The sequence below is a fragment of the Bidens hawaiensis genome, unplaced genomic scaffold (assembly GCF_021521415.1).
Source record: "Bidens hawaiensis isolate Kalapana, Puna unplaced genomic scaffold, B.hawaiensis_p1.1 tig00024989_1, whole genome shotgun sequence".
Classification (NCBI taxonomy): Eukaryota; Viridiplantae; Streptophyta; class Magnoliopsida; order Asterales; family Asteraceae; genus Bidens; species Bidens hawaiensis.
Genome location: NW_027493966.1, coordinates 133,276 through 159,620, shown reverse-complemented (window position 1 = coordinate 159,620; position 26,345 = coordinate 133,276). Strand labels below are relative to the sequence as shown.

The 26,345-nt window shown below is 36.3% G+C and overlaps 1 protein-coding gene and 1 pseudogene across 1 annotated transcript; one reads left to right on the top strand and one right to left on the bottom strand.

Annotated features, from left to right (window-relative positions):
• Window positions 1–4,017: 4,017 nt before the first annotated feature.
• On the top strand, window positions 4,018–6,044 carry LOC143570461 (UDP-arabinopyranose mutase 1-like; annotated as a pseudogene).
• On the bottom strand, window positions 5,936–10,950 carry LOC143570460 (tRNA (guanine(26)-N(2))-dimethyltransferase 1-like). The gene is made up of 12 exons (XM_077056109.1): window positions 10,729–10,950; window positions 9,971–10,228; window positions 9,816–9,903; window positions 9,001–9,122; window positions 8,776–8,915; window positions 8,571–8,643; window positions 8,382–8,470; window positions 8,193–8,298; window positions 7,367–7,579; window positions 7,083–7,277; window positions 6,549–6,626; window positions 5,936–6,443 (listed from the first exon to the last, which is right to left on the bottom strand). The coding sequence occupies exons 1-12, from the start codon at window positions 10,864–10,866 to the stop codon at window positions 6,207–6,209; spliced, it is 1,737 nt and encodes a 578-aa protein (XP_076912224.1). The 5' UTR covers window positions 10,867–10,950; the 3' UTR covers window positions 5,936–6,206.
• Window positions 10,951–26,345: the final 15,395 nt, after the last annotated feature.

The following is a 26,345-nucleotide window of genomic DNA, read 5'->3' as shown; positions in this document are numbered from 1 at the left end:
TATCACAATATTACTTCTCTAAGATAAAAACCAAAAACAAATAAATGTGTACCATCATTTTTCTTTTCATAATGTATAGTCAAAGAAAACAAATTTACTTAAAAATTTGTTACGCATATAAATATATTTATCAATATAAATATGAAACAATTTAAACAATATGATTATTTATTAACAGTAGTTGTTTGAAAACAAATCTTACGAGTTATAATAAAAGAATTTAATATTTGTGTAAATATTTCATCAATTCGAGAAGTGTGTTTTAGTCTAATTATTTTTTTATTGAAATTATAAGTTAAATGCTTAAACGTGAGGTTGGAATTTATATAAATTATCATATTTATAAAGGGTATTCAAACAATCACCCATGTCCATATCAAACACCTGTTTGAGTTTATTTCACCCATTGGAAAATCAATAACCGAAACAATTTTAACAAAGAGCAACTCACAAATTCTCAATAAAAAAATTAGATAAATTATAATACTAGATCAAATCTTAGTTCATAATTCAGTTATTAGAATAATAAATATAAATCTTGACTTAACCAAGATTGCATAAATTATAATACGAATTAGTTAATCGAAGAGATTTAATAAAAAGAACATGATGAGTCTCAAACAAAACCAAAATTGTATTACTTACAATATGGTTCATACTTAAGAGAATAGAGAACAATTATATAAGCTACTTGCCTTATGATTTGCGATCCAACTCCAAAAGCAATTCGTGCTAATAACGTGTTGTGAAACAAACCTAATAGCCAAACATGTGAGAAAGAGATGTAGGGAGAAAGATGGAGATTTCATTAATATGGTGCCTCTTACAATAAGATACAATGATATGTATATATAGGAAAATATAACTTGAAGAATAAGCCTAATCTATATTAGGTATTGATAACCATAATAATATATATTTATAACATTGTATTTATAATTTTACAAACCAATCTGTTGGCTTTTTTTTTAATTAAAAGGATCCAACTACAATATATAGAAACATAGATATTACATCAATATAGCAGGTAGGCGGGCAACAAGCTGCGCCGCCACCCCTTTCTGAATTGCAAACCCTAACCTGCTAAAGACATACCCCTGCCCTTTTGGAGTCGACACATTGCTATGCACAACCTGTTGGACCCTGGTTAGGAAACGGATAGCTTCCGGTGCCAAGGAGCCAAATGTATCAAAAGCCAGAGGGACAAAAACATGTTGGTTCTCTTCTCAGGCTTTAGCATGTTTCTCCACCTTCTTCGTTTCAGCCCTTTTTATTGCTTGCCCAGCTACAAACCCATTATCCCTCAAACCAGCTAACGGAGATAACCCTGTGAGGTCAACACAAGCGTGTTTTCCCCCGGCCCAACCAAAGAAGAGCAAATCTGCCGGTCGTAGAGTGGATCTCCCTTCCGTGGGGTCTGTAAGGAAGTTTATGGGGGCTTCCTTTTTAGCTGATATCCCAGCTCGCCTTAAGATGTTCCAAAGAACGTCCCGCACCCAATCATGTCGGTATTTGAACCCAGGCATCTCCTTACAATGAACCGCATGCTCTCCGAATTTATCCAGGCAAGCCTTACGGCAGATCGGACATGTTTTGTCTTCTGGGTATATTGGGACCATCAAACGGTACTTAAGAATGACCCTATTTATCTGTTGGCTTGAATATTCATATTCTTGTACGCAGTCAAACCCAGTGACCCTCTCTCAGTATAAATAGTTAAATACGTACGCTCCTATGCATTCTTCATTCTCACATTCCAAATTGATCGCGACTCAAATCAATCCTTTCTAATAATATTTCTAACATTTTTGGAGTTCCAAAAGTAGCGAAAATTCTTAAAAAATGCCACGTTGGGTGCGACCTGAGGTAAAAATGACCGCAAGTCTTGTTTTAATGTGTTAACCATAGTAATATTGTTATATACTTATATGTTATCATGAGCATGTAGAAGTTAGAACTTAGAACCCACAATATACAATGTTCCACGTGATCCTTGTGTTATAAAGTGCATATTTTAAAAATACTTAATTTTAACGATGCAGGTTTATCCTTTAATGGCTGCGATGACGTTTGTGACGAGCATGTGTGCTTTCCAGCTTACTAGAAATGTTTTCGTGAACCCTGATGTCAGGGAAATATCATTATTTTGATTTTCAAGACATCAAGATCATCTAGAAAAAAGATAAAAAGAAGGAAACATGTATATCGATCGACAATATTAAGAAGTTTTCAGTCAGATATAAAAAATATATCCATAGGTACGTAGACAAAACAGATGAAATTGAATGGTGTCATGTTATTAACAAACCACGTGTTACAATTACTGATCTCTAGGCTTTTACATTGACGTTGTGGCTAGTTTTGTTTGTTGTTCTTAACTTATTTTTGATTAATAATTTGTATAATGAATTAATGATTGTTGTGTGGTGTTACAGGGTGAATAAGGCGCATCATACTATGGGGGTGCTTGAAAATCACGAAGAGGGTGAAAAATACGCTGAACATGGACTTCGGAGATTCTTACGTACACGACCACCTGAGGTCATGCCATCTGTCAACTCCTTTTTCTCCAACACCAAATAGGCATCGCTACAATCTCCTTTGGAATGACACATTCGTGAACTGGTTTTGTACTTTTGTTACATAATTGTTACCCATGTATTTTGGTCTAGTACTGTGAATTATAATATTTTTCTTGTACAAGTGTGTGATAGTTTTTGTACGATATAAATTCCATAAATTAATATACTTATATTAGCTTGTTTGTTTGTTGGTTTTGTGAGCAACTTAGCATACTTTGGCCGGCAACCGTAGATTGGAACCAAGCTAAGTTAGACTACTTGGCTGGGTTAACTGTGAACCGGTTCAGTTCAGGTATACGGTTCGATAAATCAGGCCTCACTGTTTGGTTTATGGTTTGGAGTGGGCCGGGTAATTTTAGCTAGGTGAAATATTAAAACAATAATATTTTTAATCTATATAGTTTCAATAAAAATAAAACAATTTTTCACATACTCAAATTTAACATTTGTAATGCATAAAGTACTTTTAGTTATATTACGTATAAGTTAATAATTTAAGTAATTAATTTAATTGTATTAGTTCTATTGATTCTTTTTTTCACATTTTTCCATTAACACTGAATACTCAAAAGGTAAAATGTATTATTTTATAACTACCATTTTAGTGAACTTTCAAGATATAATGGCATAATTTCGTGCATAAAAAATAACATAAACAAGAACCTTTTTCCTTAAATCTTTGAATATAAAATGTTTTCTTAAAACTACGAGTTGACTAAACTTTCAAAAATCTAATGGTATGATTTCATGATTTAAAATAAGATGAAAGATTTGTCATCCTTAAGGATCTTGTAAGTCGAATTTGCACAATCGAATTAGAGATATTTCTGAACAATTATTGAATCTTTCTTAAAAAAGAAATTACTTATTAATTGTTTTGAAAAAAAAAAAACATGCTATAACTTATAAGCAATGTTTTAAAAACCGGTATTTTAATTGTATCGAATTAGGCTAAAAAATGGTACAACCGGTTGAACCGGGAGGTTCAACAGGTTGAATATTTTACTTTATAATTGCATATAAATGTAACTTCAATCCAAAAATAACCTAAAACTAAATGATTCCTATAACAAAAAATAATCCAAAAGTTAATCCACCTTAAAAAATAATGCAAAAGCACTCAGTTTTTAAAAAAAATAGTCTTAAAGTTTACACGTTTAAATGTTAATTGTTGGGTTAAAAGTAATTTTGAAAAAATATGGGCTGTAAATATCAACAATTTATTGGGCTTAAAACCGGTTTGCCGGTAAAAACCGGTATTTTAAACAAAAACCGCCTGTACGATGTTCTAGCAAACCGGTCAAAAATATCGGACTCAAAATACCAGCCTACTATGTGAAATCCGTTTTAACCGGTTCAACCGGCCGGTTTGAACCGGTTTTTAAAACACTGCTTATAAGACATTCATAGAAGATGAACACTTATAAAATGTACATTTTATTTTGACTACTTAACCAACCCAGCATCTCACAAATCTGAAACAGTAACTTAAACCCCTTAGACAAAATTTTAAACCCTCCACTTTCGGTAAGTATAACACTAACACAAGGCAAACCAACAAACTCGGAATATAAATTTACTTTGAACAAATCCCAGCCGTTACAACCTCTAACTCCACACTTATATAACACACACACACACACACACACACACTCATTAACTCAACCATTAACTTCTGTTTTCCCCTATATCTTTTAAACCACGGCTGCTTCAGCATTCCCTCTAAAAGATGAACTTGATATCGTCATACCCACTATTCGAAACCTCGAGTTTCTTGAAATGTGGAGACCGTTCTTTCAACCGTATCATTTAATAATCGTTCAAGATGGTGATCCGTCTAAGGTCATCAAGGTCCCGGATGGGTTTGATTACGAGTTTTATAATCGTAACGATATTAATAAAATCTTGGGTCAAAAAGCATCGTGTATCTCGTTTAAGGATTCGGCTTGTCGGTGCTTCTGTTATATGGTGTCCAAGAAGAAGTATATCTTCACCATTGATGATGATTGCTTTGTGAGTTTTTTCTATGATTTTTTTTCTTTTCATTGTATATTTTTTTAACTTATATGTAAATACAGACAAACATAGCTAGTAACATCTCACTCATACAGTAACATTTAAGGAGAGGGTGGGATAAGAGAAATATTAAATAAGATAATCATATCATTTCAATTAGACCAAATGGTATCATCAATCACTGTCTAGGGGTTTTTACGATTAGTTTGGAAATGACTAAATCAGTCATCAGTTTGGCTTTATCTTCGGTTTTCAAAACAATTTTTAACTAGTTGTTTTTTCTTTTTAATTTTTGTCAGCCAGTTGAATGATTTTCAATCATACCAAACAGTTTGGTTTATGATGTATACTTGAAACCACTTGAAAAATCCAAACCAGAAAGTAGAAATTTGGTCACTGTAACTTTTTATAATGCTCTAATTGTAGGAACATTATTCTCTTGTTATTTAGACCGTTAGAAATGATGTGGTTTGATATTAATTTTAAACAGTTGGTTTTTATTTGTAATAGTAAAAGCCCGCTACTAACGGTTTGACCTAAAATCCATCAAAACCTTAAAATAACGATTTTGACGATATGTTGACAGGTCGCAAAAGACCCTACCGGAAAGGACATAGATGCGCTTCGACAACACATCAACAACCTCCTCAACCCATCGACGCCTTACTTCTTCAACACCCTGTATGACCCATTCTCAGTTGGTGCAGACTTCGTCCGTGGCTACCCGTTTAGCCTCCGTGAGGGTGTACCAACCGCCGTGTCTCACGGGCTTTGGCTCAACATCCCTGACTATGACGCACCGACACAACTCGTTAAGCCACGAGAAAGAAACACAAGGTACATTGCCAAATCATTCGTCCGGCCAATATATACATGGTTTGTTAACATGGTTCAGACTCTTTTTCAGGTATGTTGATGCAGTCATGACACTTCCAAAGGGTGTTCTATTCCCTATGTGTGGAATGAACCTCGCCTTTGACCGAACCCTAATAGGCCCGGCTATGTACTTCGGGCTCATGGGTGACGGTCAACCCATTGGCAGGTACGACGACATGTGGGCAAGATGGTGCGTGAAGGTGATATGTGACCATTTAGGGTTCGGGATCAAAACGGGCTTGCCTTACATTTGGCATAGTAAGGCGAGTAACCCGTTTGTGAACCTAAAAAAAGAATACAAAGGCATATTTTGGCAAGAAGAAATGATACCTTTTTTTCAAGACGTTATTCTCCCGAAAGAGTGCACAACAGTTCAATCTTGTTACCGAGTTGGCGAAACAAGTTAAAGATAAGCTTGGAAAAATCGACCCATATTTTGTCAAACTTGCAGACGCGATGGTTACGTGGATTGACACTTGGGACGAGCTCAACCCGCCGGCTAACACTGTTAATGGCAAGTGAGGAGATAATAATACGACGGTTCAGTTTGGTTCGTGTTCGTTTTTAATCTTTTTGCAAACCCTTGATCATCAAACCGGGCCAAGCTCGGTAAGATTGGACTGAACACGTAACATAGTGTCTGTAATATTATTAAGTTCAAAATTTCAAATTATAAGAATGAAAACAAAACAAAAAAAACAAAACTGAAACAAAAGCAAAACTTTAAGGTTGTTAAGAACTTAGGTCTTCGGTCTTTTGACGCTTCATTTGTGGCTCTTCGGCTTCTTGTTCATTATTGTTAAGAATCTCATTGACTGCGTCTGCACCCAATAACGAGACGTGTTTGCTGGTTATGGTTCGGCCCGCTCTGAGTTTCGGGCCCCAGTGTCTTTCCGGGTTTGGAAGGAAACGGGCCACCTTCTTGGCTTGAGCTTTGCTTAGAGATGCCACTGCTCGTGCAAAGTTAGCCTGTTTGACGAATCGAAAAACGAAACATAAATTTCAAAAAAAATAATAATAAAAGAAACTGGTTCGATAAATGTATAAAAATAATAATAAAGCACAGCAAGAAACCTGAAGAACGGGTTCTTTGGCGAGGATTACACTTCCTGACTGATCGGACGATTGCTCCTTCACGGGATGATTTTTAACCTTGATAGAAAGAAAAAAAAAAAGATTAGCATTAAAAGAATATTTTTTGGAAAAATAATTAGAATTATTCACACGCTTGATCCCCGTGGTTTAGCCATATTACAGATTAACCCATCCTGACCCATCACCCAAATCCAACCCAACCCAACCCAACCCACTCACATTGCCACCTCTAGAAATTAAACCTTTAGTCGGGTGATTTTCAAAAAGTAGCGGATATGCAGAAAATGCATTCTTGAATGATAACGATTAGAATTAACTACACGGTTGGTCCTTGTGGTTAAATTATATTACAAATTTAGTCCCTGCCGTTGAATGGGGTAATCTTTTATGTTACATGTGTGGCGCTTTTAATATAGATGCATTGAAATCACATTTAATGCGCTTAAGCGCCTTAAGCGGTCGATTTTGATAACTATGGTGTGAAATGACCAAAATGGGTAAAAACACACTCACCCAACAACGCATGATATCCCATATAACATCCATAGGAGCATCGGATTTTAACCCCAACGGGTTAACGTGAGTTCCCGATATACGATAACCCGCGTTAATCACGGCAGATCTGAATATTACAGCTGACGGAGACGTGCATTTGAGGGTCCCGCATAGATTATGCAAACTCAGGAACAGAGGAACATCAGGCAGTTCCTGAATATTTGGAGTTCAAGTGCAACGAGTCAATAAAATGGAAAACGGGTCAAATATTAATAGAGTCAAGTTAAAGGAGATAACCCAACCTCTGAAATAGTTGTCAGAACAGCAGAAATCCGACCAAACGCGGGATACCGATGCTTCATAGCTTTCACATTTGATAGTATTGATGCCACCCAATCTTGATCGTGAATCGGGTCAGACCAAATGGGCCCACCCATGTTATATTTCTTTCCGCAATCGCTGCACTCTTGTGGGACCACGGGTCCAAACCCAGGAAGATACCTTACACTAGTATTCTTCAAAAAAAGATAATAATATGAAGGAAGTTAATTAAATTTAAATTCAAGATAGTCAACAGTAAGCCTGCCAAAACATGGGGTCGAGCTGCGGGTCCAACTAGGCCAGGTCAAAATGGGTCAATAAAAAAAGTATAAGTTTGACTCAAAGTAGGGGTGTGCATGGGTCGGTTTTGGCCGAAAATTGTCACCATAACCGAACTTTTGGTTAACCAGAGAATGATAACCGATCGGTTTATCAGTTTAACATGTTTGTTCGATTATAAGTCGATTAACAGTGAACCAGATTTGGTCTTGAAACTTTGGGCGTGAAAGTTTGGGATTAAAATTTTTTAACCACTAAATAAATTGTTATTACACATTTTCGCTTGAATAACTGGGCCTTTATCAATTTGACATTTGTATATATTACTTACCATTTGGTTATACGGTTCGGTTTTATATACTGGGTAGGTTCGGTTAACAGTGAAATCACCAAAACTGACCCACTAGTTTCAGTTATTAAAATAAAACATTACACCGACCCATCGATTTTTGGTTAATTCGATTATATGCACACCCTCAAATGTGTTGATTCATGTACAAATTCAAAGATTGTTAAAAAGAAGCATACTTTAGAAACGGTCCTTCCAATTGGTTGGAGATGAAAGGAATCACAACCGACACACTGATACACGTATGAGAGCTTAAGAGGCGTATTCTTCATTGCACTTGCTGACCTGGATTTATTTTATAACTTGGTAAACATGCAAAAATTGTGACTATATGTCTATATATTGGCATTTGCACGAATGACACTCACGTGTAAACTCGAACAAACACGCGAACATAAAAATCCATTTGAACAGATAACACAGGGACAATGTATCGCTTGTATCGGTTTGCATGACTCTGCACTCAAAGAAGATATCAAAATGTTGGAATATTAAAATATTTTTAACAAACAACATTAAATTACAAATTAAACGAATCCACTTTTCTAGAGAAATACCTCAATGCATGCAAGTACGATCCGCAAAGCCATTTCGTGACAATATTTTCCTCTCAATGGGTACGAACCATATCTAAGTCATAATAAAACATTATTTAAGGGCGTCAACGTCAAAATGGGTAAACAACTAAACATAATATTTTGAGTATTAAGCAACTTTTCAAGAACATATATGTATTTCCCCAAGCAAAAGAATAAATCTTACTTTGAATAACAGACTTCGCCATTGCTACCACATAAAACCGCCATATCTGTCGCGGTGCACATTAGCAACCCGCCATCTGCAATTGATTGAACCGCAGAGTCCAGAAACACAGAGGGTGAACCATACGGATCAAGATCAACCTAAAAATCAACAAACAATGGTTACGAAATACAAATAACAAAAGAATTATAATTTGATGGTTGATAGATAAACACATATGCATACCACATCAAATTCCTTAGGATGCGTCATCATATAGACTCGAGCATCAACCAGATTCGATTCCACCTTCGCACTCGCGACCGCACCGTTGAACTTTATGTTTCTCCTGCAAGCTTCAACAGATGCTGCACAAAAGCAATAACAAATATCAAATTCAAGTATTTTTACTATTTTCAACCAAGATTTGCACTATCACAATTAGACTTGTAAACAAACTGAACGAACATAAACAAGGCATGTTCATGTTTGTTCTTTTAACTATAACTGAACAAACAATCGACACACAGACAATTAAACAAACGAGGTTTTCTTGTCCATGTTTGTCCGTTAAGAAAATGAGTGTGTTCGTTTTCTTTTATGTTTGATCGTTAATAATATGACCAAAAATCGAACAAACATAACTGAACATAGATGAGCAAACACCAACTGAATGTAAACGTGAATATCAATTTGTTGGGCCTAACAATCTAATAAAACTATAATAAGTTTTAAAGGATAATATTTTAATATCATAACACTAGTCTAAATTGTAATGTGCCTAAGAAAAATTAATGATTATATATATTAATGTAGGCGAACGAACTTAAGCAAACGTAATCGAACATAAATGAACAAACATAAACGACCATAAATGAACGAACGTAAATGAACGTTCACGAACATTAATAAACGAACTGGACATGTGTTCATGTTTGCTCGTCAATAAACATAAACAGGCTTCTCGCCAAACGGTTCACTAAACGTTCAATTTATTTACACGCCTAATCACAATGAATTAATTCAAGGAATGTGCTAAAATAACATTTTTTATGACCCACCTTTATCGTTGTCGAGTGCGACCACTTGTCCAATCTCTTCCACTTCTCTTGCATATCTAAGAGCTCTTAGTCCCGAAGCTGACAGAGCCTATAAATCCAAGGATAATATAAATAAAAAATAAATAAAACATGCAAATACCAATAAAAATGGGAACCTCAAGAACTCTCGGTGGCTTAAGTTGCCCTTGAACTTTACCCTCTACAGGTTTTTCGTGTTCATCACCGTTGCTACACGGTTCACCCTCGGGTATCTCCTCTGAAGCTTCATGTTCACCATTGGAGATTCCATTCGAAGAATGGTTTTCTTTTTTTGATGCTTTATTCATTCTTTTAGCCATCAATGCTTCATGTTCTTCTTTACACTTTGAAATGAATGTCCTCAGTACAGCAATTGACATGTCTCGGTTGTTAACCTGATATACGTATAACCATGATGTCACAACCTTTGAGGCTTTGACTTTGCGCATAGTTTAAGTCAAACATTTGACTACTTGTCAACCATCTAAAAATATCCTTAATTAATGCGAACAACAGAATCGGGTACCCTCAAATCAAGGGCTCAATAACAGACATATGCATAACTTAACAACTTGATTCATATGTATATGTGACACTTAAATGTCTATTCGGTGTATTTTTTGAATTAAAAAGGAATAAAATGGACTATCTAAAGTAAACAACAAAGTAATGCAATTACATCCCATCAGACAAAACAATACATTAATTCCAATAAAAAGCCCCAATTTGTTTGAATCAAATGAGGCATCCTATTTATTTATAGAGAGTAAATTAACAAACTTTAACTATAAAGACACACAACACATCACGCCCACAACATACTTTGAACAATTAACATCCATAAGAACATAAAAATGTTATAAATCATGAAAATATTAATTAATTAATAATAGACCTGGGCTTTATTGTAAAAGACTTGGTTTTTCTTGTGCATCAAAATCTCAGCTTCGCCTTCTTTGATAATGGTGTAGTCATTGAGATCAAAAGGCTGCTGGGTCTTGTTAATCTGTTCATGTTCTTCAACGCTACCCATTTGTGGGATTCTTCCGGCGATATGTTTAAGATAGTTCAGAGAGTACCGGGTTTTGCGGAAGAAGCTCAAAGTATTCAAGTTGAGTGGTTTATAAAGTGGGAACTAACAAAAAAAGAACCCTATTTTTTATTCTAAACAATTTGGGTATACAAACATCCTATTAATTAAATATTAAACCAATGAGGTTTGCTTTACGATCTGGTGCTGAATTAATAAGGCTAAAGGTAGTGGGGTTTGATCCAACCCCCAAGTGATCAATATATTTACGTCACGTAGGCGCTGACGTGGCACATGATCAAGCCTCTGGATCAAGTCCCATAAGGTGCAGTGGGGCTTGATTGGTCCACCCCATGCCTAACAGCTCTATCCACTCCCGCGTTCAGCTCCACGGCGGCCGTCAGCGCCCCCGTCCATGTCTATGGGGTAGTGGTGTGCGCGGCGACCACGTCGTTCGCGCCCACCACACCCCACTACCCTCACCCTAAGAGCTCCCACTAATTAAGTTGTAATTTTTGAATTGTACAATTTGAATGAGTCACTAAGAGAGAACCAAATATATTGTACCTTTAACTGATTCAGAGATAACCTTTTTATTGGAAACATAAATACGCTAGCGTTATACCAAACGACTCCTTAATGTTATACGATTACTCTTTGGGTGGTGTGGAAGGATGGATAAGTTGAACATAATGGATGAGGTAGATGAGGAGAGGAAGAAAAAGGAAATTGGGAGGAAGCTGAGGAGAAGAAGAAAGATTAAATTGAGTGTAGAAGAAGATTGGAGTATAAAGAGAATGGATGGTGTAACCGGAAAAACAGTACCTGGTTTCTCGAACTAAATCCCGAACAGTATACCAGAGTAGCTCAATTCAATCACCTAATTCTATGATGTACAAAGTCTAAAATACCCCCAAATATAACAGTCCTTAACAGTCAAAATTAACGGAAGGGGGGATACTGAGCCCGCCGGAAAACTTCAGTGGTTCAATACGCGCAAATTAAGATTCAATGGTTTAGGGGTATCATGCCCATATTACGCGGGGGATGGGGGGGGGGGGGAATCATAATTTTCTCTTTAATAAAAGTGGGTTTAAATGAATTGAGTAATTAGGTTTAAACATTAAGAATATATAACCAGCTAATAGTATGGTACATGTTCATGAATATGAGAGACGATGGGTTCAATAGAAATACAAAATTTTAAAAATCACCAAAATGTTTTGAGCGTAATAGTTGTGGAGAAGTGGAGAACTTCACACTTAAGCATAACCCAGGAGTAGTATTATGATGGATACGCTCCTAGCCTAGGAAGTTTCCACCCTGGGCGACCAATAACAAATCTTCAAGCTTATTGATGGCAAAGCATACAATTTTGCTAACATGAGAGGTCGAATGTTAATATACACACACGTATATGGAACCTAATGTATGACATACGCTCGTATCGTCCAACATGTGTTATGGTATGCGCTCGTATAGAGGTATATGATCGTATATCGGATAACTAATTAGTTGACGTGTTGGCTAGGGGTATGCCTCATGCAACACCTCAAGCCGGATGGCTTTGCGTGTAACTATAATAGTGGTTAAAGAACATGATTACAACTTAAGGATGTCACACCCCGACTAAAACAGCGGAACATGTAACATCCCGAGATTTGCTTGAGTAATATTGAAATATTAATTGCGCCAGAATAATTAATTGAGTTAGTAGAATAATAATAATATAATAATAAAAAGTGTCACACCCTGTAACATCCGTTAATTTTTAGACCCGAAAACACGACCCGTCTTAAATTTTTTATTATGATTAACCGGACGTTGCTATTTATTAAAACCAATAATTTATTATTTTGGTTGGTCTTTGACATTTATTTAATTACACCACTCGTATTTGTTTCGTTATTTGATAAAATACTAGAACTATCCAACTTGTTCATTTTAACCCTTATAGCTTAACATATCTAGCTTTTAAACAACAATCATAAATCAGGGACCAGTTATGCCAATCTACCAAACCTCTTTCTCCTTCCCGTCACCACCGTCGAACCCCCCCTCTTGTTTTCTTGACCCGTAATACACGCCGAAAATTAGGGGATTTGCATTGCCAAATCAGTAATTAACCAAACACGCGTTTACCTGCTCGTTTAATCTTGGAAAATGACAGCCTGGTATACCAATTTCGCTCATCATGAACCGCGACCTAAACTAATCCCTAATCCCTATATATACTCGTCTAAAATTCAATTAAACTTGCACCCACACTCCTCAGACCATTACGAATCATAACCCTAAACCAATTGCAACCTAGGAGCCGTTTAATATCGACATCTGAACCCATTCGTGGCCGATAACCCTAACTTGCCATTATCTTTCAATTCGTACTCGTTTAAGGTAATTGATATATTGGTTGTGATCGGTTTTTGTTGAGTATTAAAACCCCTTTGTTAGTTTGATTCAACAGAGGGTGTATGTTCGTCAATTTGGGGCTTTATCGATTTAGGGTTCTAAAGGGGTTGGGAACTGATTTGGGGTTCTGAATATTTATCTCTTGTTTCATTCCTTTAAAAAATTAACACACAAGCCCAGTTGGCTGGTGTGCGTTGTGTTAAACCTTTGACTCGCCCAGGGACCCGGGTTCGAACCCTGGGGTGCTTAGTTTTGTGTTTTTAATTTTATTTGTTTTGGTTTTAAAAATTTATTCCTTTAATAATAGTTTGTAAATCAATATCATTTCTCACTCGGTTAACAAACCAAACCTCATTTAACCTTCAAAATAAATCTCGATTAATGTTTCCGTTCATGTAAATATAAACATGCATGTTTTACATATGTCTATAATATTTATGTTTTCTAGATTTAAAACCTAAATTGTTAAAAGAGAATTAAACTAAGAATAGTTTTATTCGCTAAACGAGCCGACCATCAAAATAAGTTTTTCGTTTAAATACATAATTATATAATAAATGTTAGCAATTTTATAGTTAAAAATCACTTGTGAGAATAATTAATCGTTACGTTTTATTCAACTTATACAAAATGTATATAAAATATATTTAATTCTTTACAAATCCCAAATCCGTTGTAAACCCTTATTATCAAATCTTGTTCCTTTTAGCATCCGAATATTTATTTTAGTTGTACATGAAACTAGGGCGTTTCGTCGGGACTCGTCGCGGAATCTAACTAACTTGTTCACTTTACCCAACTCCCCGTTATCATCTACCTTATCTCGAAGGTGAGTTTACATACCCCTTTTTCCATCTTTTATATTTTGGGGGCAGCATGTATACTATATTCAAATTTACTTATGTTTTACTCCACATCTATTCAAAACACAATTCAATATATGTTTATGTGTGATTATTGCATGCTCTATAACAAACGCTCTATGTGCTTAATTGTTTATTTTATGTTTGGTATTTGGTATCTCATCCTCATCTATCCTCATCTAGTATGATCATATATTTACCCAAGTACGTTGATTTCGTATCAATAAGAACGAGTCCACATCTATTTAGTTGTTTACATTTTCATAAGAATTGTAATACTCATCATTTACATATGGATTGCGATTTATCTCTCTCTATATATAAAAGTAAAACTTATGTATTCTCACCAACATTTGTGTTGACAAACTCTATTTTCATACATGTTACAGGTACAAGTAGTTGATATTATTCAAGATTGAAGATATTAGTTTTTACCTTAGGATATATATTCAAACAATAAATATGATGTAATTGTTTTGATTGAACTTGTGTACGTGTTTAATGTTAATGAAATTAAATATTTATTGTCGCTTTAATTAGTGTCTTTTGAGCTACTGTCCAATCAATACGTTACGCCCCGGCATGTTCCGCTGCCTTTTGGTCGGGGTGTGACACACCCTGACCAAAAGCGACGGAAACGTCGGGGCACAGCCGATTGTCCATTACACAACGACACTATTAAGTGACAATATTTAAACAACTCATTTAAATTCATAATATCATAAATAACACAACATTGTTCATACAAATAACCGAATAAATAGTCAAACAAATAAATTGTTCATTTATGTCTAATAACCTAAACGGTCACAAGATCATAGTTCTTCAAGTCTCCAAATCAATCAAGTAATAAACCTGTAACATTGCATAAAATAAACTTTGTCAACACGAATGTTGGTGAACAATTTTCATGGTTTTGAACAATAAGTATATAATAGATGAAATCCACAACTCGTATATGGAATAATATATAATAGCAACAATTTCGATATGCAAATAGTAAATAGTTTGAGACACCTTTCTATATGGTAACAACCAAATATACTAGGATAATAGTTGCCTTATGCTACTAGCAATTAAGCTAAAACAGCTAGGGGAGCGTATGATCATACTTAATAGTTTCACAGAGGCCAGCCCGCCTAAAGCAATAAACATATAGCATGTAATCATGTAAAGCATACAGCACCAAATCGAGCATTTATTTAATTAACATATACTAAAGAGTATGTGGTTTGAGACACAAAGTACAAATCATTTGAATTTGAATAAGTATGCAATGCCACCCCAAAACGTAAGATGAAAAACGAGGGATGAAAAAGTACTCACGTTAACTAAGTAACTTGAAGGATTGTTTCATGAATAATTGGAGCTATCGGTTTAACAAGCAAGACCTAGATTAAATGGGTCTTGAGTTAGTAGATAGTTTTGGAAGGGTTTAAAGTAAAACATTTGACAAGTAAAGTAAATAAATAAAGTTTTGGGTTTAAAATGTAAATATTTGAGAAATTAAAGAAATGTCTCTTGAAAAATAAGTTTACCCGAAAACTGGGTTTTGGTATTCTATTCATTAGTATTACTCAACCTATGTTAAGTAACTACGTTGGTTATAATGCACTATTGCAAGACCCTTTGTTATATAAATACCAAAACGAGTTTTTAAACGAGTGTTCAGATTTGTCGGTTCGAGACTTGATAATTAACCAGACTCAGTCAACTTTTCAAAGTGATAAATGTTATGAGATAGCTCAATAAAATCCAAAAAGACTTAACCAAGTATATAGTTCTATTATGGAGAACCTTAACGTTCGTTAAGCGAGTATTCAGTTTTATCGGCCCCAACTTGTTATAAGATCAAGTTGGATTCCGACATGCCAAGTATGTTGAGAAAATAATTTAAAATTAGTTTAAATTATAATCTTGAAGAAAAAGATGAGTTTCGATGGCCCAAAACACACTTGTGTGTCTTAAGCGAGTAAACTCGGTTTAGTTCGGTCCTTAACTCGGAATAAGACCGAGGATGGTTACAGATGTGTTGTGCTGCGTGTGGTAGTAAAATTGATAACTGATTGGAGATTTAGCTTTTGCACAAGATCGTGTTTTAAATTTATAAAAGTGATTTCTACTAGGACTAAACACACACAAAATAGGCAAGTGTACCTATCGTATATGTAGAATAGTATTGGTAAGAATCAAGTATCGATCCGTGGACACAAATGTTTCTAATAATGAATATTCGTTTTAGTTTAATCAGAGGGTTTAATCATTTTGATGTTGGTTTTCAAACTTTTTATAAAATAGAAATACTTATATAATATATAGGTGACAAGAAGAGAAATTCTAAATGAGTGTTTCAAATATATGAAGGTTACCACCTAAGATCAAGAATCCACTCCATTTATCCTTGATGATTATAAAGTAAACATGTGATAAACTTGCCGTAATAATATATGATAGAATAGCCCCTCATTTCTAAGTGAGCATATCTTATGACATAAAAGAAAGTAGCATGCGCATTTTAATGTTAACCCTTTCCTAATGTCATGCTACCACGAGAATGTCAATTTGTGTTGACAAGTAGTTTAGTAAACTAGAAAGATTAGGATTGACTTCGATTTCTCAAATACCAATTCTAACAACTTCGGGTGGTTATAGTTAATCACACAACCTCCCCTTGGTTGATTTAAGTAAGTTATAATTATGCATTCCGTTGACATATGATTTCTTTAACTAGCATGATAACCTAAGCAATCGTTTTAACAATGTTATTTCAGAATTATCAAAACTAGAGAAACTGATCATAGCTTATATCTCATCATTTCTAAGTACAATATAAGGATCCATGTTTCAATAAATTATCAAAGTATTCTTTATTTCAAGAACATGAGTCGATCATGAATGATTGTTAATCACCAACTTTGAATTGTTGAATTAAGATAGTGAAACATTTCTCATCAAAAGATAATTGAAAAATAACCATGTACTTTACTAAACTAAATCACAAGTTAAACATAATCATCAAGTAAAACAAAGCTTCTTCATAGATTTTAGATGGTAAATGGAGTTTAGCTCATAATGAGCATGATTATGAACATTAAAATGGATGATAATAACAAACACATGATTAAACTTAGAACAATCTAACCAATTGTAGATAAATATTCCTTCTTAATGATGATGGTGGGTGATGATTATGATGATAAATGATAATGATAACTTCCAAGCCTTCAAACTATCCACAAGATCTTCAATATGAGTGTAATGTGGGTGTTTTTATAAGAGAAACCCGTTTAGAGATATTCTTCAAGCACACTAATCAAATGCAACAAGAGCCTCTATTTATAGGCAGTCTGGAGTGAGAGGCACAGCCCCGTGCTCTTGAGGCACGGTCCCGTGTCTAGGTGTCCAGTTGCATTAAATGCTGTCAGATCGTATATGATGACTCAGCCACGGCCCCGTGCTTTATTGTGACATGTGCTAATTCTTTTTGTCTTATTTGAAAGGTGACCACGGCCCCGTGGTTGAGAAGGCACGACCCCGTGCTTTTGTTTTCAGTGCTTTTTTTTCTTGTGTGTTTTTATTGTCTTTTCTTGTGTTCAAAAGCATGGGGGCGTGTTTCTTGGAGCATGGGGCGTGTTTCTTGTTTTTCTTGTGTTTTCTTTCGTTTTTATTCGTCTTTTTTCTTGTTTCTTCGTTTGAGGCCTGGGTTTATCTGAAATTGCATTTTGGTATGATAAGTAGCATTCTGAGCTATGTTATTTGATAGAAGTTGCAGTTTTTAGAAATTATTTGATACTAAAAAGATGTATATTTTTATATACATCAGTTACCACATGCCCAAATACCATGGAACTTGTAAAATAACTTATAAATAATAATACTTAAGTTTTACATTCAAAATGTTAATAATAAAGCTTTTACACGAAAGTTCGGTTTCGTTTCGGTTCTCAACTCGGGATGAAACCGAGGCTAGTCACCACATACCCAATACCATGGAACTCAATAAATATGAATTAGAAACTGAAATAAATAGTAACTACAAGATTAATAAGCATTAAGACGGAATATAGTATAATCAAGGATTGCAATAATCCTTCATGTAGCCTTGCCTTATAAGCTCGACACTTCACCGGCCGAGACCGGAGAAGTGAAATCCGAAGGAAAACAAGGGGTATATATATTATATATATATGTTACAACAACAAGCTTTAACTACTAAGAAGTTAGTTAGAATGTAAGATCAAACTCAGTTTGTCTTTGGAAAGTCAAATTGCCAAGAACTTGAATAATAACCTTAGAAATCTTAGATTGAGAGAGAGATTTGATGAAATGAGCAGGGAAATATGAAGGGAATAGGCTTGTATTTATAAGGTAAGTTGAATGCGTCATGCATGAGGTTTAATTCAAGTGTTTGCATGCAAATGGGTGGAGAAAAAAGAGTCAAACAAACGCAAAACAACAAAAATCGTTACTGCTTTTGCATATCCCCTTAGCGCGGTGCTAAGGGCTCTGCCCTTGCCACTTAGCGCGGCGCTAAGGTCGCCGAGGGAAAAATCTGATTTTTCCAACTTTGGCAGTTTTAGTCCATGAAGCTCGTTTTGAGCGTTTTAGGGGCATTTTAAGGGTTGTAAAACGTGTTTTTGAGATCCGACAACCATAAAACAAATATGTAACATAAAATTCATCATTATTATATTATTGAAAGGTTCGGGATACAAAACGGGTCGGGTTTCATGATAAAAACAAATACAAGGGCGAATACGAATCGAATAGGAAAATGACGAATGTCACAAAAAGGATGGTGGGCTAAAATAGATGGAATTAATTATGGACTTAAGATGAAGATGGGTCTAAGGTCCATGGGCTTAGGGAGTATTTCAGTTGGGCCTAGATTATAGTGGTTTGTACTTAGTCTATCTTATGTTTGGTTTTGGCTTGTATGTTGGTCTTGGGCTACGGGCAATGATGTAAACCGAGATCCCTTGGGATCTCGGTGGGCTTTTGGTTAGATGTTGGCCAGCTGTGTTCGTTCCCTATATATAGATAATGCAATGTATAGGGTTAGGTTGCTCGTTCACTTGTAAGTTTGGCCGTCTACGTGTTTACTAGACGAGGTTGTAATAGTGCTTTAGCACCCGACGTATATCAATAATATGTGTGTTTTGAAGCAATCCCGGTGTTACGTGTTTGTGTTTATTTGTGTTCTTGAGTCGCCAAGTGTTGGTATTCCTCACCAATACTTGTTTATTGATATCATAATTGTAGTGATCCAGATTTGGGACTTACAATTAGTATCAGAGCCTTAGACCTTATTCAGGCTCGTTATTGTGATATCAAAGATTCAAGAATTGTGTTCCTTGGTGTCTTGGTTATTTTTCCGGTGGGTCACTGTTCGGAGAAGAAGATAGGTTAAATTTTTGGTAAAGATCGGTTTTGGTTTGGAAAGGAAGTCAAATTCCAATTTTCTCGGAAGTTTGTTGCATTTAGGTTGACTATTGGAGAAAAACAGGGTTCTCGGCTGCCAATTGATCTCGACCACAATCAATTTTCGGCTGATTTTGATTTTCGGCTTAACTTAGTTCTCTGTCAAATATGGCCAACTCAAGTTTTTCGGTCAATAATTTGTTTTCGGTTAAGAACATTATTCGGTCAAGAACAGTTCTCGGTCACCAAGCTTCGTTCTCGGTCAATATTGATAGTTCTTGGTCAATATTTGGTCAACATTAGCTGTTCTTGGTCAATATTTGGTCAACATTAGCTGTTCTCGGTCAATATTTGGTCAACATTAGTTGTTATCGGTCAACCTTGGTCAAACGTTGAGTTCTCAGTCATACTCGGTTAACAGTGTGACATTTTTCCCCAGCCTAGTAAACTGTTTGGGCTTGTCTGATTTTAACTTGGGCTTATTACTTGGACAATTAAACTTTTGGACCTTAATCAACTATTGATATGGATCACTTAACAATTAGTAATGGATCAAACAACAACATTTCACTCCATCAAGAACTTGACTCCATCATGGGGACTGCCACTCGTATACCCCGTCTCTTGTCTCATGAGGGGTTTAGTGAATGGAAGTTTCGTATTGAAAAATATGTCAAGATGAAAAATGCAAAAGTCTGGAGAAGTATTGTTAGGGGACCTCAAAGAATCACTTATCAAAAGGATAACTCAACTGAAGTCATTGTGAAACCTGTTGCACAGTATGACGATGATGATTTTGCTAAAGTTGAGGAAGATGAGAAGGCTCTTTCCACTATAATCATGGCACTCTCACCTGAGATTGCTCTTCAATTTAGAGAACTTCAGTCTGCTAAAGAGTTATGGGAAGCACTGATCGAATTGTATGAGGGAAATGAAGATATGAAGAGAAGTCGCCAAGACTTGCTGCGATAAAAGTTCAACATGTTTAATCATGTTCTGGGAAAAACGTTGGAAACCCAACTTTAAAGATTCATATCACTTGTGACTGAAATGAGATCAGAAAGTATTTATATGCAAACTTCTGAAATAAACAACTAGCTGCTGAACTCATTGCCAAAGAGTTGGGACATGAATGTTGCGATTATCGAAAAGATTAAAGATCTCAACAGAATGTCTATGAGTGAAATGATAGCCACTATTAAGGCATGTGATATGGATGATAAGCAACGTGCAATAAATCATGCAAGCTCTTACAATGCGGCTGGATACAACGTTGCCTCCAACAATGCTCTTATTTCTCAAGATAGTTTCTCACTATTCAAGCCTACTCAACAACCACCTCAAGGTAATTTCCAGATGTTCTCATCCACTCAAGGTCAATCATCCTCTATCCCACCCCAACCAGCTCCGGTATTCTTCACTAAGTCTGGACAATCTTCAAATGATACTGGAAAAACTACTCACTCAGGGGCCACTCCCAGTCAGAAATTCAGTCAGATTCCTACCATACCAAAAGAGACTCAGGAGAATATAGCTCTAATGGCGGGAATCATGAATTGTTATAATGCATTTTTAGCTGGAGACTTGGTTCAACCTGTGGTTGCTGCCGAACTTGATCAGATCCATCCTGATGATGTTGAATAAATGGACATCTCGTGGCAAATTGCCATGACAGTGTTTCGTGCAAAGATGTTCACTAAGAGGACGGGTAGAAATAATTGGAACATGCCTAATAATCAAAAGGTTGGTTTTAACAAAGACACTCTTAGGTGCTACAACTGTCACGAGCCGGGTCATTTTGCTCGTGAATGTACTAACCCAGCGAAGGATGGAAACACGGAAAGGGCATTGGTTCTAGTTGGGAATGCCAGAGGTGAGGCTGGAGGTAGTTCAGGTAACGGTGAAAGAGGTATGGTTGCTCAACAGTTCTCTTGGGAATGTCAGATGGCTACGCTCAACATTGGAAATCAGACCGCAAACTTTGCCAATGTTGAAGACACTAGAGAAGAAAATGCTATTGAGAAGAAGGTCAAGGAACTTCAATTTGCATATATGGCATTCACTTCTCCAAATTCATCTGAGGTAAGTTTCCAACCATGCTCTTTAGATTGTGTTGAAAAAATAGAATTGTATAAGCTTCATCACGATAACCTAATAAAATCAGAAAATTTCAAACTTAAGAAAAATGAAAAAGGTTTTCTAGATAAAATAGAAGCATAGAAAAAAGACATTTCTAAGATTAAGTCTGATTTTAGTATATAAAGGTGTCACCACCTTGATGCTAAACAAGAAATTGCTGAATTAACTGCTAAACTGGAAGCCTCCAAGTTAGAAATCTTGAATCTAACTAGTAAGTTTGAAAGGGCTGAACTTCATTTTAAAAATTCGATGGTTCCAGTAAGGTAGTTGATTCAATGATTGAAAACCAGTTGTGGTGGGAGGAGAATGAAGGTGAGGGAATAGGATACAGTCAAGTTCCCCCACCTTACAACCAAAATTATGTCCATACCCCTGTTACCAAAGAATAGGAAGAAAAGATAAAGGACATGAAGTATGGTAAACAAGACAAAGGTGATGGGACCAGTTCTGTGAATGCTGGTCCGTCCACTTCAGATATGAACGACTCTAATTTATCTAATTCATGTGCAGAAAGAGTAATTGTGAAGGAGTGGACTGATGAGGTTGACGACCCTTGTTTTGAATTTAATAATGACATTATTTCTAATGTTTCTTTAAAACTTCCTGTTTTGAATTCTATTATTTTGACTGTGTGTGTGGGCTCTGTTTTAAAGAGCAAGGATAGTTGTGTGGTTGATTCGGTTGAAACTTTGAATTCTAATAATGTGGTTTCTAATAAAAATAAAAATTCAAAATTTCTAAAAAATACGTTGCACCTAAATTTGTCAAAGAGGGATGCTCTAATGACAAACAAGGTGATAAGTTAAAGGCTGCTAAAAGGGGTTCTCGCAGTTTTAGAAAAACTGGTCCACACAACCAGTCCAGACGAGGAGTTTCCCAAAATGTTTTTTTACATATTGCCAGAAATTGTCCACATCGTCCATATGTTCCTTATTATGGATTTTATCAGAGGAATATGCCCTATATGCCTCATAACTCGTACAGGAAAAGATTCAGGCCTTATAAGGCTAGTTCCTTTGACGATGATTGGAATCGAAACAAATATGGCAGGTTTATTCCTCATCAGACAAAACCTAACATGTTTCGAAAAAGGGTTAGAAAAGGTGTTTCAAATTCAAATTCAAATATGAAAACTAAGTCTAAACCAAAACAGGAGGAAAAGGCTGATTCGTCTCCTTCCAAACCCAAAACACCGGAGGTTACGACAACCATTCGTACTTATAATACTAAATCATACAGACATAAATGGTTGCCTAAATCTCCGGTGAAAGTATCTACCAAATCTATGTTTGACGATCAGAAGGACATGTCATGGCAATCCGTGACGACTGTAGACGAATCAGGGTCACCCAGTGTAACTATAGACTGGGTACTAAAAACTAACTAATCCCGCGCTTTGTGCAGGGACAGCTATGGAGGAATATCATCAGACCTTGGTATGTTGATAGTGGTTGTTCCAGGCACATGACAGGGGACATCACCCAACTACACGACATTCAAACATTTAATGGTGGGTATGTGTCCTTTGCGGGAGGAGAGAAAGGAAAGATCACTCAAAAGGGTACTGTAAGTAACGGTGTTCTAAAATTTGAAAATGTTAACTTTGTTCCAGAACTAAAGCACAATCTTTTGAGCGCGTCACAAATTTATGTTAGAGAGTTCTCAACTCATTTTACTAAGAAAAAGTGTCTGATTTTGAAACCTGGTATAATTATACCAGAATACTGGATTCTTGTTCGATCACAACGAAAAGATAATGCTTATGTGATCGACATGAACAAAAATGTTCCTGATAAAATAACCTGTTTGTTTTCAAAAGTGTCAGAACATAACGCCATGCTATGGCATCGTCGTCTTGGTCATGCAAATTCTAAAAACCTTAATCGTATTGCTAAAAATGATTTGGTACGTGGCCTATCCATTAAGGATTTTGTAACCATTGAAAAATGGCTTGTGCCTTGGGAAAACATCATCGAAAAACTCACAAGCCGAAGTTAATCAACACTATCTCATCTATTTTTCAATTACTTCATATGGATCTTTTGGACCAGTCCATGTCTTGAGTTTATCTTGTAGCTCTTATTGTCTTGTTATTACTGATGAATATCACGTTTTACTTGGGTGTTTTTCTTATCGAATAAGAGTGAAACTGCATATTTGATCAAGAAGGTTGTTGTGCTCATGGAAAACCAACTGAATTTGAAGCTAAAGGGAATTCGCTGTGATAATGGAACTGAATTCAAGAATGCATCATTAAATCAATTCTGTTCAGAGAAAGGGGTGCTTCGTCAATACATCGCCGTTCGGACACCACAACAAAACGGCATGGCTGAAAGAAGAAACATAACTCTTATCGAGGCAGCAAGGACTTTGTTGTGTGATTCTAAACTGCCTTTGTTCTTCTGGGCAGAAGCTATTAATACGGCATGTTATGTTCAGAATCGGGTGATAATCAACAAATCCAAGATGAAAACCCCATATGAGATTATCTATGGTCACAAACCCACTGTTGCACATTTCAGAGCGTTTGGCTGTCCCTGTACACTACTAAATCTTGAGTCTACTCCAAAGTTCGGGGCCATAGCTGATGAGTGTTATTTTGTTGGTTATGCGGGTAATATAGCTTACAGGGTCTACAATAAATCAACCAAGCAGATTCTAGAGTCCTATGAGGTTCGTTGGTTGGAAGAAAATGAGACTGATGCTCGTGTTGGTCCAGACTGGTTATTTGATTACAATGAACTCTTCAAACCATTCAACGTGTTTCTAGTCATTAACATGGAACCTTCAGGTGGTTCCAAAGTGGAAGCTGTAAAAGATGATTCACAGGCAGTGTCTCACATCTCTCCATTACTGGATGACGATGTCGCTAAGTTAAGTAATGATTCACCTGCAACCAACGCTCAGCCAAAGGAATCTTCAGAAACTGAATGTTCGCCGAACACGTTTGAAGATGCTGCTACAGTTGAGGGGGAGAGTTCCATCCGTCAGATCTTCGGGAGCACACTGTTTCCCGATGCCATTCCAAATGAATATGTTGCCGGTACTTCGTACTCTCACAGTACGACAACCTCTGGCTGGAAGAATCCCCTTGCTGATGTTAGTGAGAACTTGTCAAACCTGCAACCTAACAGTGATGTCTCCGATCATTTAATTCCATCGAGAATCCACAATAATCATCCGATTGAGAATGTCATAGGTCCCATTGAAACGGGAGTGTCCACCAGAAGTCAGACATGACACATAAATAGTTGTATGTTTTCCTGTTTCATTTCTCAAATTGAACCAAAGACAGTAGAAATGGCTCTTCAGGAACCTAGTTGGGTTGATGCTATGCACGAATAATTGAATCAGTTTGATAAGTTGAAGGTTTGGAGATTGGTTAAGTTACCGAAAGGAAAGAAATCTCTTGATACAAGAAGGGTTTTTCAGAAATAAGCAAGACGACACCGGGGTTATTGTTCGAAATAAGGCGCGGTTGGTAGTTCGTGGTTTCGTCAGGTTGAGGGATTAGATTACACTGAAGTCTATGCCCCAGTGGCTAGACTTGAGGCCATTAGAATTTTTCTGGCTTATACATCATATATGGGGTTCACAGTGTATCAGTTGGATGTTAAGACCGCCTTTCTGTATGGTGAAGTCAATGAAGAGATTTATGTTGATCAGCTATCAGGTTTTGTTGATTCTAAGAAACCAAATCACGTCTACAATATAGACAAGGCATTATACGGGTTACATCAGGCTCCTCGAGCGTGGTATGCTACATTGACCGCACATCTTCTTGATCATGGCTACAAGCGTGGAACCATCGACCAAACCTTGTTCCGGAAAACAGGAAAAGATTTGATTCTCATCCAGATCTACGTAGATGACATTATTTTTGGATCCACCAGCGCTGAGTTGTGCACATAATTTGAAGGGTAATGAAAAAAGGTTTGAAATGAGCTCGTTTGGTGAAATGACAACATTTCTGGGGTTATAGGTTCGCCAAAGCTCGACAGGAATGTTACTGCATCAAGGGAAGTATCTTGAAGATATGCTGGCTAAGTTTGAACTTCAAGATTCCAAGAGTGCCAAAACTCCTATGGCAGAAAGGCCATTGCTGTCATCTGATCCTGAAGGGAGTCCCATAGATCAAACGTATTATCGATCGATGATCGGGTCTCTGATGTACCTCACAGCCAGTCGTCTTGACATCATGTTTGCAGTCTGCCAATGTGCTCGTTTCCAAGATAATCCTAAACTCTCTCATTTAATTGTTGTTAAACGTATTTTTAGATATCTGAAGGGACAACCGAAGTTAGGGCTTTTGGTATCCCAAACAATCAGAATTTGATCTTTATGCTTTTGTTGATAGCAATTATGGTGGAGATGACATTGACAGGAAATCCACATCTGCTGGATGCCATTTCTTAGGAGATCGTCTCATTTCATGGCAATGTAAGAAACAACAGACAGTGTCTACATCGACCGCCGAAGCGGAGTATGTTGCTGCGTCAGCTTGCTGTTCTCAGGTTATCTGGATGCAGAACCAACTGCTGGATTACGATTTGGAATTTCTTGATACTCCAATTTTTTGTGATAATGATGCTGCCATTGCAATTGTGAAAAATCCTGTTCAGCACTCTAAAACCAAGCACATCGATA